This window comes from Hemitrygon akajei, chromosome 5 (assembly GCF_048418815.1).
Source record: "Hemitrygon akajei chromosome 5, sHemAka1.3, whole genome shotgun sequence".
NCBI classification, from domain to species: Eukaryota; Metazoa; Chordata; class Chondrichthyes; order Myliobatiformes; family Dasyatidae; genus Hemitrygon; species Hemitrygon akajei.
Window position 1 is genome coordinate 45349862 of NC_133128.1, and position 16791 is coordinate 45366652.

A 16791-nucleotide genomic window follows, 5' to 3' on the forward strand; every position below is an offset into this window, starting at 1 on the left:
AGATATGATGGGAGCTGTGCTGACATCCTTCTCTTTGCTTGGCCATACAACACTCCCCAGCCAAAGATTTCTGCTGTAACAACATAAAAAGCCAGTGACCACCATAAAACTTATTATGAGTTTATTACCATAAAGATATCTCTAGGCAGAAGTATTGCTGGAGGAATGATCCTTCAGCTAGTTTCCAGGCACAATAGCGAGCAGGGGTAGAGCTGGATCCAGACTATTGGTGAATTAACAATGCAGTAACATCACTGTAAATATGCCCAGATTTAGCATTGACCCTTTCATTGCTGAGAACCCATCCTGAACACAAATAAAGGCATTTAACTGTTTATCTGATGAGATGCTAGACCAGAACGTGACTAACCTCACTCCGATGGCCAACCAACGTCTTGAAGCAATGCTGTGTATCCAAATCCCACCATTTAACTAATGTGTCCTTGGAGCTAAAAGACAAGTAAAAATATTCATGAAAAATCAGGATATATGTGTGCATCAAATATTTATAATTAGAAAACTCGCGGAGCAAAAGCCTGGTAGAATAATTAAATAAATGCTCACTTGAACATCCGCATCAATAGTTACCATTCTGATCCAAATCTAAGCTGTACTGCTCCACCATAACTGATATTAACACACTGCCATTGGAATTTTCTCCACCTCAGCCCACTGATGTTGTTGAACAGCTGACCATAGTTGCGTGGAAATTGGCTATTCTTGCTTTCAGTTCTTCTGTTCTTGTGTTTTATGATTTGTCAACCCCTCCGCTGGCTATTGTATCATTGAACTAGCTGGAAGGTAGAGGCTGAAGTAGAGGAATCCTAACCTACTGGCAGTTGTTAAATCCTACAATAATTATGCACCTCTATTATAACTACAATCAGCCATTGTACATTTTCTAGTTTCCATTTTAACAATATTGTTACCATAGCTAAAGATCTTGTGAAGTGTTTAAATTAAGGGAATTATCACATCTTAAGTTAAGATCTAAAAGTTCCAAAATTCCACACCTTTCTCTCTACATTTTCTTGTTACCAGCTGCAGATCTTTTGAAAACACAAGAATGGCTTCATTAATAACTTAATCGTGTATCCTATGTTCCATTTTACTCTTTTCAACTCTTTTGATGTTTTCTTACCTTGAAACCAGAAAATTCCTGCCCTTCAGAAACTTGGCATGAGTAATAGCATCTTTATGTCCTTTCAGCCTGTATAATCCACTTTCATTGATAACATCCCATACGATGATTTCTGTGTCCTGTAGAATATTAAAACAAGAGACTTGTATTCAGTCAGGTCATATTCATTGATTTGATTTTTGCTAATACGTGCAGCTGACAAAACATTCCAGGGAGTCAAAGATTTAAAATTCAATTAGTCTGCAAGATGTTTGCATGAATAGCAGGAGATGCATGCTCCTTCATTTGGTGCAAATGGTCTAACGTACCTTTGATCCTGAAACCAGTCGTGCTCCAAGGCTGTCATAGCTGAGAGTCGTCACTGCTGCTTTGTGCCCATTAAAGGTGACATTGCTCTCTCCAGTTATGATATTGAATATGCGTATAGAGCCATCTTCATACCCAACTGCCAGGTGTTGGCCATCAGGAGCAGTGCACAGATAAGTTACATCATGCTTAATGCCCTTAAGAATCCACACCTGTAATTACAACAGACCGCAAAGATATTAAAAACATAGCACTTCAACTCTTCTCTGGGGGAATTTTACATTAACAGAATATGTTCAAATACTTAAGTGACATTTACTTTATCTGAACTAGTACTAGTTGGTACTAGAAATGAATGATGTTTTCATTAAGATTCTGAAATGGAGAAAATTTCTTCGCTACAGGTTGCAAGTCTTTAAAATTGTCCATGCCAGATAATCATAGTTGCTCAGCCATTGAATATCCAAGACTAATATTAACAGATTTCCAAAATTGGAGACAAGAGTATTTGACATGGATAATGGACATAGGGCACAGAATGAGTTGTGCTCTTAATTAATGACATAGCAGGTTTAAATAGGTTAGGGTTTGGGTGGATATATTCCCTCCGGCTTGTCTTTTTTTTAAGCAATCTCAGAATTTCCTCACTTAATGGTCAAATTCCTCAGGTGTCTCCGGAGATTCGGCATATCATCAAACGCCTTGGCAAACTTCTACAGACGTGTGGTGGAAAGTGTGCTGACTGGCTGCACTGCAGCCTGGTATGGGAACACCAATGGCTTTGAGCGGAAAATCCTAACAAAAAAAGGTGTGGATTCGGCCTAGTACATCAGAGGTAAAACCCTCCCAACCATTGAACACATCTACATGAAATATTGCCATAGTAAAGCAGCATCCATCATCAAAGATCCTAACCACCCAGGCCATGCTCTTTTCTCAATGCTACCATCAGGTAGATCGTATAGGTGCCTCAGGACTCACATCACCAACTTTAAGAACAGTTACTGCCCCTCAATCATCAGGCTCTTGAACAAAAGGGGATAACTACACTCATTCTACTTCTGGTGTTCCCACAACCAACGGTCTCACTTTTAGGACTCTACTTTGTTATATATTGCTATTTATTTATATTTGCCCAGTTTGCTGTCCATTGATCCTGTTCACAGTTACTGTTCTAGTGATTTGCTAAATATGCCCGCAGTAAAAGAATCTCAGGGTTGTATATGGTAACATGCATGTCCTCTGACAATAATTTTTACTTTGAACTTTGATTTACAAGCAAGAACGAAGCAAATTAAATAACCAGTGCCTAGAGTGTTGCTAACCTTTTCTCCTTTTCGGATATCCCAAATAAACACGTGTTCACAGGCCGCAACTGCCACATATCGACCTTTCTCTCCACGTAGTTGTACAAAAACAATATTTGCCTTCTGACTTGCAATTACTCCAAAAACTGCACTGGCAGCGTAGCGTAGATATTGCTTTGTCAGTCCCATGACCAAGGGCTAAGCTTGGTAGAACATAAAAAAAATCTGATGAAAACAAAGAACAAGTGGTGAATTACTTAAACTTATATTTTATATTATTTGTGTTTTCTAATGAAAAAAGGATAATTTTGTGAACTACTACATAGCCGAAAAATAAAACTGGGTTATTGTAGCTTCTCAGCATCTCTGCCAATACTTTACTCGTTTCTACCTATCAATCAACACCAAGCATTTGCTCTAAACCTCATCAGTCGAACCTTCATCGATTACTTCTCATCAGTGAATGTACTCCATCACACAGATTATTCACTCCATTCCCCTTGCTCTTCTTACCTCAATATGCTTCAACTCCTCACCCCCTTCAGTATCTTCAGCTCCTTCCCAACCCCTTCCTCAACTTTCTGCCTTTTACTCGTGTTTGCCGCACTCCCCTGACCAGTCTTCCCTCTATGGTCCCCCGCTTACTCCCTTTCACCGGGTCTTCCATTCCTCAATTCCCATCTTCACTTCAACACAATCTGCTCAACATCTCTCCCCTCCTTCATCTTCCCCTCCCCTTTCCCTCCTCCGTTAGTCCCCGACCCCTCGGCCCTTTCCCCACATTCTCACTCTCACGTTGCTGCTTCACTCCAGACCACCCGGAGGTTCCGCGGAACGGCTACTCACAGACTCGATCACACGATAATCGAACGAGGGACTCGCGGCTCCTAAACCGCAGACGCTGGAACTCACGCACACAGAATGCCCCAGGTCGGGCAGCATCCAAACAGGGAATAAACAGTCTGCCTGTAGTCATCTCCTGCTGAATTACCCGGGCTTTACCTTTGAAACCAAGCTGAGCACTTTCCAGTCTATTGCATTAATATCATATATACCCAGTGTTCAGAACACTGTAATACTGAATAATATAGAAAACACAAGCGAGATAAAACAGTTAACATTTGCTTAAGGAACATGTGTCTATATTGATTGGAATCTGAAATGTCGAGTGCTTCCAGAACTTTCTTTATCTATTGATCACTGTCGAATGAATTTAATGAGTGAACTGCCATAGCTTTCTGGTGTAAGGAATCCCAAGGATTCATTACCCTCTAAATGGAGAAATGTCTCGGTCCTAAATGATTTCCTTTTTTTTTGTATTCTGAGAATGGTGACTCTGATTCTAATTTCCTCGTCCATCAGAAATTTTCTCGAGCTCAATGTTGAAATGAAATCTCTCGGACTTATAAAGGTGCCAGTGTAAGTTTCAGTCCCATACATAAATACACCTGTGGCGCAACAGAATTTATTCTTTTGAGATTTCGAAAGGATTAATGATTATGTACAGTTCACAGAAACTTATAAGATCTCGGGGGCGGGGTCTCCGACAATAGAACAAGATACTCAGACGAGGATTTTATATCATGTTTTCATAATTGCTAGTTGGGGCATTCGACTTTTGTAAAAATGCAGAGATAATGGAATTCTATGTTCAGTCATACAGCCATGCGATACAAACTTCCAATGTATCGACCAGATGCTTTACTTTTCCAGAACAGGGAAATCACAACACCGATAATCAAAATTATCATTTTCGCTATAGGCTAGAAGCAAAACATTTGATATCTGATATTACAGAGGCTCTGTAATTAAAACCGATTTCACAGTTCAGTCCTCAGTTGCACAGAAGCAGTGGGCTATCGATGCGCGCCGGCTCGACTGGTCGAGCTTGCTTCCCGACGGGAAGTGACGATGAGGGTTACTCGGGGTCACCGTCGCCCTGTGCGATGGGCTGTGGAGCTCGGGCTGTTCGGCGAGCCTGTGACTGCGCAGCGACTCCGGTCGCAGCCGCCGCACTGACACTCTGCGGGGAAGGCCGGTGAGAGGCCGTGGGCCCCGGTGGTGGAGAAGGCAGGCCATCCTCCGAGGTCCGCAGGAGGAGGCAGGGCAGCAGGCGGCGAGAGGAGATCGACCAGTGGCTCCACACCCCTACCTCCATCCCTGGCTGCCCTTCCCCTTCTCAGCTCACTAGCCCTTGCACCACCTCCCCCTCCCCCCCCCTTCCCCACCCATCGCCTGGGCATTCATACGCACGCTCCATACCCACAAACACGCTGTCTTGTACATTCATGCACCCTGCTCCAACACACAAAACACACTTGTACTCCCTCCCCTAACACGCACACATCCGCAGATCTGTGGCACCTTCCAGCACTCAACAGCGAAAGTGATCGTCTTATCAATAGGGTCGGAGAACTAAAGACACGGTTCGGGGCGAAGACCGAACTTGGGACAGTGGCCGATTGAAGAGTTGATCGTTTTCTTGGTGAAAGGAACATGGATCCCTTAGGAGCCCGTTCTCCCATTGTCGACATTCAGACTCTCTCTTGCTGGGCCAACAGTTTAGATAAACTTGACACTGAATCGGATGGACTCAGTAGTGAAGTACGAGAAGACTGTTCCATCCCTTCTCCTTTCCCTTACAGGAAAGATATCAATAACAAAGTAATTCTTTGGTAAGTATTAGGGATTTGTTTCCCTCTTTATTCAAATTGGCTCACAAGACGTTTAACTGATTCCTGTAAAAGCATAGTAAATATATGTTTATAATAACCCTTACAAGATTTGTAATCAAAATTGATCATACTTGCAGTTTTTACTAACTTTTGAATCATGAATTTTAAAGCACCTCTGCAAGTCTTTGCTCAGTTGACTGAGATAACTGGGTAACCATTGTGCTTCTGCTCGAAATATGGGCTGTACATTTTTCCATAGATGCTGTCTGGCCTGCTGAGTTCCTCCAGCATTTTGTGTGTGTTGCTTGGATTTCCAACATCTGCAGATTTTCTCTTGTTTGTGATTAACCATTGTCTTCCTCCAACTTTATCTATGGAGATTGGAGTTGGTATCATGTTGGGGTCACGGTGCAGCTGATAACTTGGATAGTACATGAAAATTGAAAACAACTGCAGATGACAAAAATCAAAAACAAAAAGAGAAAATGCTAGAAGAATCTTAGCAGATCAGACAGTATCCACAGGAAAAAAACATGGTTGAGTTGCTGAGTTTTCGTTTCCAGCATTTTCTGTTTTTCATTCTTGAACAACACATTTAGGGAGGCAAACCTTAAGTACAAGCGAAAGCAGGTAGAGTGAGCATTACTGACTGTCAAAGAGACAAAGTGGAGTAGGATCTTATAAACGGATCTAATTTTCTAGCATATTTTCCCTTTTGGACATTGTTCAGGATGGTGTTTTCTGAAAGAAGTGCAGCCACGGCTAGGAGCCAGACATAATTACATACACAGAAACAATTCATTTAGAGTGCTGAATTGCTGGGTGAACAATCGCTATTCTACATGAATCCTATCTCTTCCCCCCCCCCATCAGTTGTACTATATGCTGGGCAAAGTTTACATTGATGAATTAAACTACACCTTGGGAGCAGGAGAAAACTGGAACAGCTAGGGGAATCCCATGCAGATGCTGGGTAAACTGTGTACAATGTTTGAAGTCGGGATTGAGCATGAGTCACAGAAGCTGTGAGGTAACAGCTCAAGTGGAGTAACACACACAAACTGCTGGAGGAACTCAGCAGGTCGAGCCAAGTTTATTGTCATTTAATTATATCCATCTGTACATCAAATGAGACAATGTTTTTCTGAACAAGGGTATAAAGAGTTGTAGTACATGTAACACACAATAACTTATCAAAGTAAAGATAAAGTCTATAGATGAACGTCAAATAAATAAAGTGCATAAATTAAACATTGTAAGGGACAGAAGAGGTTAACCAGTGACACTTTGAATACAATGCGGTAGGGAGGTCAGAATCCTGAAGGAAGAAACTGTTTCCCACCCTGACCGTTTTTGTTTTTATGCATCAGGCTCCTCCCTGATGGTAGAATGTCAAAGAGGATGCTGCATGGATGGGTGGGATTCTTAATAATACTATGGTTCCTGTGTACACAGCACTCCTGATCAATGTTCCTGATGGATGGTAGGGAGATCCTCTCAGCTGTTCTCACAGTTCTTTGTAGAGACTTCCAGTCTGATGTTCGGCTGCTCCCATACCAGATGGAGATGCAGCTTGTCGGGATGCTCTCAGTGGTGCTCCTATAAAAAGTAGTTAAGATGGTGGGGTGGGGGAAGCCTCACTTTCCTCAATCTCCTAAAGTAGTGGAGACACTGCTGTGCCGCCCTATTCAGGGAGGTGATATTAGGGACCAGATGAGGTCATTCGTGATGTGAACTCTGAGGAACTTGGTGCACTTAATACTCTGTCTAAGGAGGAGCCATATATTCGCGGAGGGGGTGGCTCATCTTTACCTTCCTGAAGTCCACAATGATTTCGCTGGTTTTCTCCATATTCACTTAGATTGTTCTTCTCACACCAATCCACCAGGTCAGGCAACGTCTATGAAAATGAATAACCAGTCAACGTTTCGGGCTGAGACCCTTCTTCAGGACAGAAAAGGAAGGGGAAAAGTGGGGGAGGAGAAGGAGGCTATCTAGAAGGTGATAGGTAAAGCCAGGTGGGTGGGAAAAGTCGAGGGCTGGAGAAGAAGGAATCTGGTAGGAGAGGAGAGTGGACCATGGGAGAAAAGAAAGGAGGAAGAGGCCCAGGGGGAAGTGATAGGCAAGCAAGGAGAGGTAAAGGCTGAAATGGGGAATAGAAGAAGAGGGGAGGGGAAAATGTTTTACTGGAAGGAGAAATCGATGTTCATGCCATCAGGTTGGAGGCTACCCAGACGAAATATAATGTGCTGCTTCTCCACCCTATGGGTGCTTCATCTTAGAACAAAAGGAGGCCGTGGACCGACATGTCGGAATGGGAATAGGAGTTAAAATGTTTGGCCACTGGGAAGTTAGAGTGCTATTGTTCTGCCATCATATAGCACTGTAAAGGCTCAATTACACTGGAGAGGAGGAAGGAGAATGAAAAAAAATCAATTGTGATAATCAATATTAAAGGGGATAAATGAGCATTTCTATAACTGTGTGAATCCTTGCTCGTGTGTGGATACAGACCATTGTGAACAGGAGAGTAAAGCACCAGAGGTAGTTTTTGAAATAGTATCAATAGTATAGTATAGTATTTTTGAAATAGACAGGAAAATGTATGAGGTTCTGCGGGCAGAGTTAGGTTGCTGGAAAAGAAGTCGAAAAGCAGGATCTCAAACAGTAATTGCTGGATTACCATGTCCTAATTGGAACAAAAATAAGATGATGGAGCATGTGAATGTGTGGCTGGAGAGGTGAAGAATTGTATATTTCTAAGACACTGGAATGAATTCTGGGATAGGAAGAACCAGTACAAATCACCTCAGCGACACCATAAGCAATGTCCTTTCTGGGTCTGCCAGCGTTACTGAGAAGGGTTTAAGGTGGTTTGGCAGGAGGAGTTTCAAAGGGAAAATGGGGTTAATTAGTAAACCAGAATGAAAAATAAATTGCAAAAAAAATCATTCAGTAAAAGGGTCAAAGTACAGGAAAATGTTAATGATGAAATTAAAAGTACTTTATCTAAATGCTTGAAGCATTTTCAAGAACGAAGAGGAACTATTGGCACAAACTAAACAGATATGATTTAATTATATTGGAGAAATGTGGCCATTTGGTGTTCAAAGCTGGGAGCTAAATTAGGGTATTTGACATTTAGGAAAGACACAAAAGGAAAAGGGAGTGCTGTTATTTTATTAATAAGAGAGATCGGTGTAGTAGTGAGAAATGATCTTGATAGATGATCATGTAGAAAACATCCATTTTAGGCAAGCCAAGGATAGCAAAAATCAGAAAACGTTGATGGGAGTTATTTGTCTGGCAGCAAACGTTTACAATATTAACTGGATCATAAGTCAGCAAATTGGAGGTGCTTGTGTTAGATAATACAGTAATCATAGAAGGCCTTAACTAATGTGTGTGCTGAATAATTCAAAACTGACATGATAAGATGATAAATTCATGGAAGTATACACAATGCTTTTCTAGAGGAGCCAACCATTGAAAAAATGATACTTGGTTCTTTTGTGCATCAAGAAATGGTTAATTGATAACATTGTTGTCAAGGGACCTACAGAGAAGAGTGATCTTTAATCCTGAGTTTAGAAGACAGTATAGTTCCATGTGTGACCTGAATTTTAATTAAATGATATGATGGTGGATAGGCAATGATCAACATTTAAAGACAAATGCCTGAGTTACAAGATGCATATTGTGTTCCTTTAAAGTGCAGGACCCAACCACTTAGTGTTTATCCATATCAGGCAAAAGAAATTAATGGACGAGTTAAATCAAGAGAGAACTTTTAAAGTTGCTGTAAATAGTTGTAAGCTGAATGGCTAGGAACCTTTTTGAACTCAGCAATGAAAGGTCGAGAAATTAACAAAGAAAGGCAAGACTGACTGTGAATATAGACCAGCAAGAAACATAAAATGAGCTTTGAGAGACTTTATAGGTATGTGCTAAGACTAATGAGGACAAATATAGGCCCCTTAAAGAAAACTTGACAAACTTATGATTGGGAATAAGGAAATGGTAGACAAGTAAAGAACTAATTTGCATCTGCATGTGCTCTGGTTATCATCTTTAAAAGTTATAAAAATTTGGTGGCTTAAGTGTGTGCTAAATGCTAGAATCTGTAATATGTGATGCACCTGAGAAAAATTACAGGATCGAACAGAGCCAACTTGGATTATAAACGGAAGGTCATCTATTGATGTAATCTTTTGGAATTCTTTAAGGTTGTGATTGTGACTGGTCAAGTGGATGAAGGGGCACTAACTAGTATGTCCTGTTTCTTGTATTTTTATGTCTTTCAATAAGGTCCCACACAAAAAGTTGATAAAAAAACAAAGTTATAACATGTGAAATTGAGGATAATGTATAACTTATCCATTAAAGGATTTAAACAAGTATTAAAATCACCACCCATTAATAACATATATTCATTTAAATCAGGTAATAGAGCAAAGACAGCTTTAAAAAATGAGGGATCATCAACATTTGGTCCATAAATATTAACCAAAACCGTTTAACTAAATAAAAATTCCTAAATAAAATTTCCACATTTCGGAAGGTGTGTTAGTACGGGGGTTGAGTTTGGTCAAAGGTATGGGGCAGATAGAACTGGTGGCTAGAAGGTGTGGTAAAGAAATGGAGGCTAGCTAGGTGTTGGTTCGTATGAGTGCTGGCGTCATGACGTTGGAAATTTTAATCCTAAATAAAATAAGAATTCAATTGAGAATAAGTTGTCGGACAGAAAGCAAAGATTGGGAATAAATGAATCGTTCTAAGGTTGTGACTAGCAGGTTATCACAGGAATGGATATTGGCTCCCTAGTTTTTCATAGTCAGTATCAGCGATTTGCTTGAGGGAATCAAGTGTTTTATTTCCAAACTTGCTGACACTGGTGAAATTGTTGGGATCATGAGCGCTGAAGAGGCTTCAAAGGGATATGAATAATTTGGATGATGGCAGATGGAATATAATGTGGAAAATATGAGGTAATCCACTTTAATGCACATAACCAAAAAGTGAGTTGTTTTTGTTATATGGCAGTTAAGTAGTGTTGATACTAAAAAAGATCTATTTGCAAACATGCAGGTGTAGCAAGCAAAGAAGCAGGCAAATTGTATGAGAGGATTTGAATAAAGAGTAAGGAAATCTTAGTGCAGATGAATTGGGCCTTGGTGTTAATTTGAGGAATATTTAGAAAATTCCTCAGAAAAGTTAGAAAAAACGTTTAATTGGAGTAAGGGGAATTATGAGGCTATCAGGCAGGAAATTGGAAGCTTAAATTGGAAACATGTTCTCAAGGAAAAGTACGGAAGAAATGTTCAGGGGATATTTGTGTGGAGTTCTGCATAGGTACATTCTAATGAGACAGGGAAGTTATGGTAGGGTACAGAAACCGTGGTACAAAGGCTGTAATAAATCTAGTCAAGAAGAAAAGAAAAGCTTACAAAAGGTTCAGAGAGCTAGGTAATTTTAGAGATTTAGAAGATAATAAGGTTACTAGGAAGGAGCTTAAGGAAATTAGGAGAGACAGAAGGAGCCATGAGAAGGCCTTGGCGGGTAGGATTAAGGAAAACCCCAAGGCATTCTACAAGTATGTGAAGAGCAGGAGGATAAGACATTAAAGAATAGGACCTATCAGGTTTGACAGTGGGAAAGTGTGTATGGAACCAGAGGAAATAGCAGAGGTACTTAATGAATATTTTGCTTCAGTATTCACTATGGAAAAGGATCTTGGTGATTGTAGTGATGACTTGCAGCAGACTGAAAAACTTTAGTAATATTAAGAAAGAGGATGTGCTGGAGCTTTTGTAAAGCGTCAAGTTCGATAAGCCGCTGGGACAGGATCAGATGTACCCCAGGCTACTGTGGGAGGCAATGGAGGAGATTGCTGAGCCTCTGGCAATCATCTTTGCATCATCATTGGGGACGGGAGAGATTACGGATGATTGGAGGGTTGTGGATCCAGAACTAGCTTGCCCACAGAAGGCAAAGTATGGTTGGAGACGGGTCACATTATGCTCTGAGGTCAGTCACCAGTGGAGTGCCTCAGGGATCTGTTCTGGGACCCTTACTCTTCGTGATGTTTATAAATGACTTGGATGAGGAAGTCGAGGGATGGGTTAGTAAGTTTGCTGATGACAGAGAGGTTGGAGGTGTTGTGGATAGTGTGGAGGGCTGTCAGAGGTTACAGAGGGACATTGATAAGATAGAAAACTGGGCTGAGAAGTAGCAGATAAGTGTGAAGTGGTTCATTTGGTAGGTCAAATGTGATGGCAAAATATAGTATTAATGGTAAGACTGTCGGCAGTGTGGAGGATCAGATGGATCTTGGGGTCTGAGTCCACAGGACACTCAAAGCAGCTGCCCAGGTTGACTGGTTAAAAAGGTGTACGGTGTATTGGCCTTCATCAATTGTGGAATTGAATTTAGGCACCAAGAGGTAATGATACAGCAATATAGGACCCTGGTTAGACCCCACTTGGAGTACTGTGCTCACTTCTAGTCGCCTCACTACAGGAAGGATGTGGAAACCATAGAAGGGGTGCGGAGGGGATTTACAAGGATGTTGCCTGGATTGGGGAGCATGTCTTATGAGAACAGGTTGAGTGAACTTGACCTTTTCTCCTTGGAGCGGTGGAGGATGAGAGGTTACCTGATAGACGTGTATAAGATGAGAGGCATTGATGTGTGGATAGTCAGAGGCTTTTTCCCAGGGCTGAAATGGTTGCCACAAGAGGACACAGGTTTAAGGTGCTGGGGAGTAGGTACAGAGGAGATATAAGGGGTAGGTTTTTTACTCAGAGAGTGGCGAGTGCTTGGAATGGGCTGCCGGGAATGGTGGTGGAGGCGGATATGATAGGGTTTTTTAAGAGACTTTTGGATAGGTACATGGAGATTAGAAAAATAGAGGGCTAAAGGTAAGCCTAGTAATTTCTAAGGTAGGGACATGTTCGGCACAACTTTGTGGGCTGAAGGGCCTGTATTGTGCTGTAGGTTTTCTATGTTTCTATATTATGTGTGACCTTGGTTCTGTACTTTAAAAACAGATATAGTTCTCATGGATCGGATTTTTTGGGCTGCCTGCAGGGATGGGAAGAAAATAAGTAGCCTATCGTTTTATTTTCTGGAGTTTAGAAAAGCTAGAGGAGATCTCACTGAAACATATCAAGCTCTTAAAGGAGGATATGGATAATCCCCATGGACTCAACCTGTACTCTTTGCTGCCATAGTAGAACCTCTAGCATAATCACAGACCCACCCAGCCCAGACATCCTCTCTCCTCCCATCAAGCAGAAGATGAGAAAAACCTGAAAGCAGAGACCACAAGGCTCAAGGACAGCTTCTATCACCCTGTTATCAGGCTCTCGGATGTCTTGTAGGATGAGATGGGCTCTTGGCCTTACAATCTTTTCCTATCATCGTGCACTGTACTTTCTCTGCAGCTATTACACTTTATTCTGCATTGTCATTGTTTTACATCAATGTACTTACTGTGTAATGATTTGTTTTGTATGAACAGTATACAGGGCAAGCTTTTCACTGTATCTTGGTGTATGTGGCAATGCCAGTAACCATCGATATATGTCCTCTATGTGAACTTCAACACCTGATAACACAATTTGAGAATATAAAGGCTAGAGCATTCACATCTGAGATGAGAAACCTTTTCATTCGGAGAGTGGTGAACTTTCAGAAAATAGCAAGAAAGATAGAGTTTGGCATTGATAGAGTTAAGTTTGGCACAGGTTTTCACTGAGATTGTCTCATTGTGGACCTGCAGATTATTATTGTAGTTTGTATCAACTTACAAATACCAATCCAATCTGGTATCCTCTGCCATGTCTGTGTAAGTCTGTGGCATCCACACTGGCTTCATTAGTTACTGGAGAATGCATGGTTCTGTTGAAGTTTGATCACTTAGTATGTTTGAAAAGAATCAGCTATTTTTCTTTCCTCCACAGAACTACTAATATGATCATGGCATTTTAAGGATGTTGATTGGGAAATAGCAATAGTTTTGCTATTCATGGACGAAATGCCACAGCACCTTTCCCATCTATCAGATGGAGTGCTTTGTTTAACACTAATACTGTGCTCCTTCTGAAGTATTAACTTGAACTTTGTACTTATTCTCACAGGCGAGATACAAACACACAATCTCACCAGACCAAGAGTATTATAAGATATTGTCTTATGAGGTAATCAGTGATAAAAGATGACACCAATATAATTAGTAGCAGTTGGTTTTCCTAGTACACGTGAGTTAATATTAGTATTAAGGCAATGGTTATTAACATTAAAACAAATGCAAGGTAGATTTCTCTTGATCCCTGTTGAAAAGAGGGTGAGTGGTGTTTAATATGGAATTTTGTAATTATAAATATTTCCTGACAAGGGGTGCAATTGCACCTTGTTGGGATACACCTTCTCTAAAATTGTAACTGCAAAAACTACAGTAAAACTTCATGTTTATTCAGACAAAATTTCAAAATTTGCATTAATAAGAAAAAAAGCATATTTTCTGCTCAGACCAATCGACAAATCTGATTGTTGCTTTATGGTAGTTTTCTCATTGGCTTTGCAAAATATCTCATGCAGCTCATAATCTACTGACAGTGTAAGTACTTTATTGCCTTTTGGCTAAGGAGCAGCATTGTCCTTCTGCATTGTCCTGGCTTTTTACAATTGTATCTTGGTGCTTTTTTTTCAGGCATTCATCATAGCATCTCCATTTTACTGGTACTGGATTTCATCTTGCATTTATATCCTTACAGACGTGTGTTTGTTATAATGCTATCAACTGAGCTTAAACAGATTAGCTTTCTTTGCTGACATAAATAAGAAGGCATTTACATGGTGTTAATGCGATGCTATAGGAATCACAGATGGAAATTGTCACTGCCTGCTTCCTTTCCTGATCCCACCTACCTTCTGCAGAACTGAGATGGGTTTTGAATTGAGTGTATCATTTCTGTTGCAAATCATGGAGTAATGAGAGTCAATGTAATACTAACCACTTCCCTTTCTCTAATCTACCTCTTCTGCTTTCTTCTGTTCCTTTGTCTTCCCTAATAGCTGAGTGCCATCCAGAACTTTGGCTTCATGTACAATCAAAATTCGGTTGTTACGAAAGATTCTATTTCGTTGACTGAGGAGTGGATGTGAATTTTGATCTGGTATTTAAGAATACATGGTTTCAGAGGCTTCAGTGAAACTGATTTTATAAATGGACTGATTGGCACAGGCATTGCTTCTGTATCTCTGGAAATTCATCTACCATCCTTTCAGTTTGCCTTTCGCCACAGTAGGTCTACAGCTCATGTAGTCTCATTGCTGCTCCACTCAGCCTGAACAATAGCAATACCTACGTCAGGTTGTTGCTTATTGTTTTCAGCTCAGCGTTCAACACAGTCATACCCTTAGTTCTATTCAACAAGCTCCAAAACCTGGACTCGTGTACTTCCTTCTGCAACTGGATGCTTGACTTCCTCACTGGGAGACCGCAATCTGTGTGGATCAGAAATAACGTTTCCTCACTGACATTCAGCACTAGTGCACCTCAAGGATGCGTGTTTAGCCCATTGTTCTACTCTCCCTATACCCACCATTATGTGGATAGGCACAACTCCAATGCCATCTATAAATTTTTAGACGAATTAATGTTGGCAGAACTTCAGATGGTGATGAGGCATAGAAGAGCAAGATGTGGTGTTGGAGCAACAACTTTGCGCTCATCGTCAGTAAATCTAAGGAATTGATTATGGACTTCAAGGAAGGTAAGTTGAGGGTTCAGAAGTGAAAAGAGTGAGCAGTTTCGAGTTGCTGGGTGTCAGCATCTCTAAGCATCTATCCTGTGCCCAACATATTGATGCAATTATAATGAAGGCATGACAGTGGCTATTTCATTAAGAGTTTGAGGAGAATTAGTATGTCACCAAAGACACTCAAATTTCTACTGATGTACTGTGGAGAGCATTCTAACTGGTTGCATCACTGTTTGATATGGAGGCGAGGGGACTGCACAAGATCGAAAAAAGCTACAAAATATTGTAAACTCTGCCAAATTTATCTGGGCACTAGCCTCCCTGGCACCAGGAAACCTTCAAAAGGTGATGCTTCCGAAAGGTGCATCCATCATTAAGGATCCCTGTCACCCAGGACATGCCCCCTTCTCATTGCTACCATCAAGGAGGCGGTGTAGGAGCCTGAAGACACACGCTCAAACTTTCAAGAACAGCTTCTTCCCCTTTGCCATCAGATTTCTGAATGGGCAATAAACCCATGAACACGACCTCAGTACTTTTTTCCTCTTTTTCAACTACTAATTTAATTTTCTTTTTTGTATGCAGTTGTTGTATAGTTTTTATTATTATGTATTGCAATGTGCTGTTGCTGCAAAACAGCAATTTCATGACATCTGCCAGTGATGTTAAACCTGATTCTGATTCAGATTGAAGTACTTTGGAGATGTAGCATCCAGTGTATTGCTATTTCCCTAATCAGTAGTCGTGTACTCAGCAGCTGTCTTTGAATCTTTGGAACTAGTTTTCCATTCCACATACGTGACTTTTTTTTAAAAAAAGGTGATCAAAGTGCATAATTGTTAATGGACTTTTGATACTGTTAACCAGGACATTTGTGACAATATTTCTAATTAGGCAATGTATTGTTACTTAGTGGACTGGCAGAGAGGATTTGTGCCTTAGGTGTGGTTTGGTGGTACTTTAATATATTAAGTGAGCTTGAACATTTTCTGGGCTTTTATTTATACCCGTCTCCAAAAACTGTCCTAATGAAGGGTCTGAGCCCGAAACATTGACGGTTTACTCTTTTCCGTAGATGCTACCTATTCTGCTGAGTTCCACAGCATTTTTGTGTGTGTTGCTAATGAACAGGAAGGGTGGCATTTAATAAGGGGAAGTTTTGAGACATAAACAGAGCCTTCAGCTTCTTGTTCTTGCTCTAGCTCTAGAGTTGAATTCCTTTGTCCTTCTATCCCTCTTCCTAAAAGTTTTATCAAAGCATTTCTTTTCAGGATGTAGTTTGTTCATTTTTAATTTCCTTCCTTGAGAAGATTTGTGTAGTGTTTTGAGATATTTTCATGTAGAAGGTTCCAAGTTGTTTGCAAACTTGTGGTCTACGTTGATGATACCACTGAGTGGTGGGCTCTCAACTTATAATTACTTACAAGGGGTGATTGATAAGTTTGTGGCCTAAGGTAGAAGGAGTCAATTTTAGAAAACTTAGCTCATTTATTTTTCAGCATAGTCCCCTCCTACACTTACACACTTAGTCCAGCGGCCGTGGAGCATGTGGATCTTGGATCTCCAGAAAGTGTCCACAGCAGGGGTGATTGATA

The 16791-nt window shown here is 40.7% G+C and overlaps 2 protein-coding genes across 7 annotated transcripts in view; one reads left to right on the forward strand and one right to left on the reverse strand.

The window, feature by feature from the left end:
- wdr3 (WD repeat domain 3) overlaps positions 1–3783 on the reverse strand; it is a 57100-nt gene extending 53317 nt beyond the window's left edge. Inside the window, exons 1-5 of one of the 5 annotated variants that reach the window (XM_073045414.1) lie at positions 3544–3783; positions 2773–2979; positions 1450–1659; positions 1142–1260; positions 371–449 (exon numbers count right to left, since the gene is read on the reverse strand). In XM_073045414.1, the coding sequence (XP_072901515.1) occupies positions 371–449; positions 1142–1260; positions 1450–1659; positions 2773–2943 (579 nt within the window). In that variant the 5' untranslated portion in view covers positions 2944–2979; positions 3544–3783. Of the gene's footprint in view, positions 1–370; positions 450–1141; positions 1261–1449; positions 1660–2772; positions 2980–3267; positions 3461–3535 lie in introns of those variants that run through there. The other 4 variants (XM_073045415.1, XM_073045418.1, XM_073045419.1 and 1 more) reach the window with 4 other exon arrangements.
- Positions 3784–4653: 870 nt separating this feature from the next.
- Positions 4654–16791, forward strand: part of gdap2 (ganglioside induced differentiation associated protein 2) — a 62604-nt gene continuing 50466 nt past the window's right edge. Inside the window, exon 1 of one of the 2 annotated variants that reach the window (XR_012098904.1) lies at positions 4654–5429. Coding sequence is in view for 1 of the 2 variants with exons in the window: in XM_073045420.1 (XP_072901521.1) it covers positions 5251–5429 (179 nt within the window). In the remaining variant the exon portion in view is untranslated. The remainder of the gene's footprint in view (positions 5430–16791) is intronic. The other variant, XM_073045420.1, reaches the window with a different exon arrangement.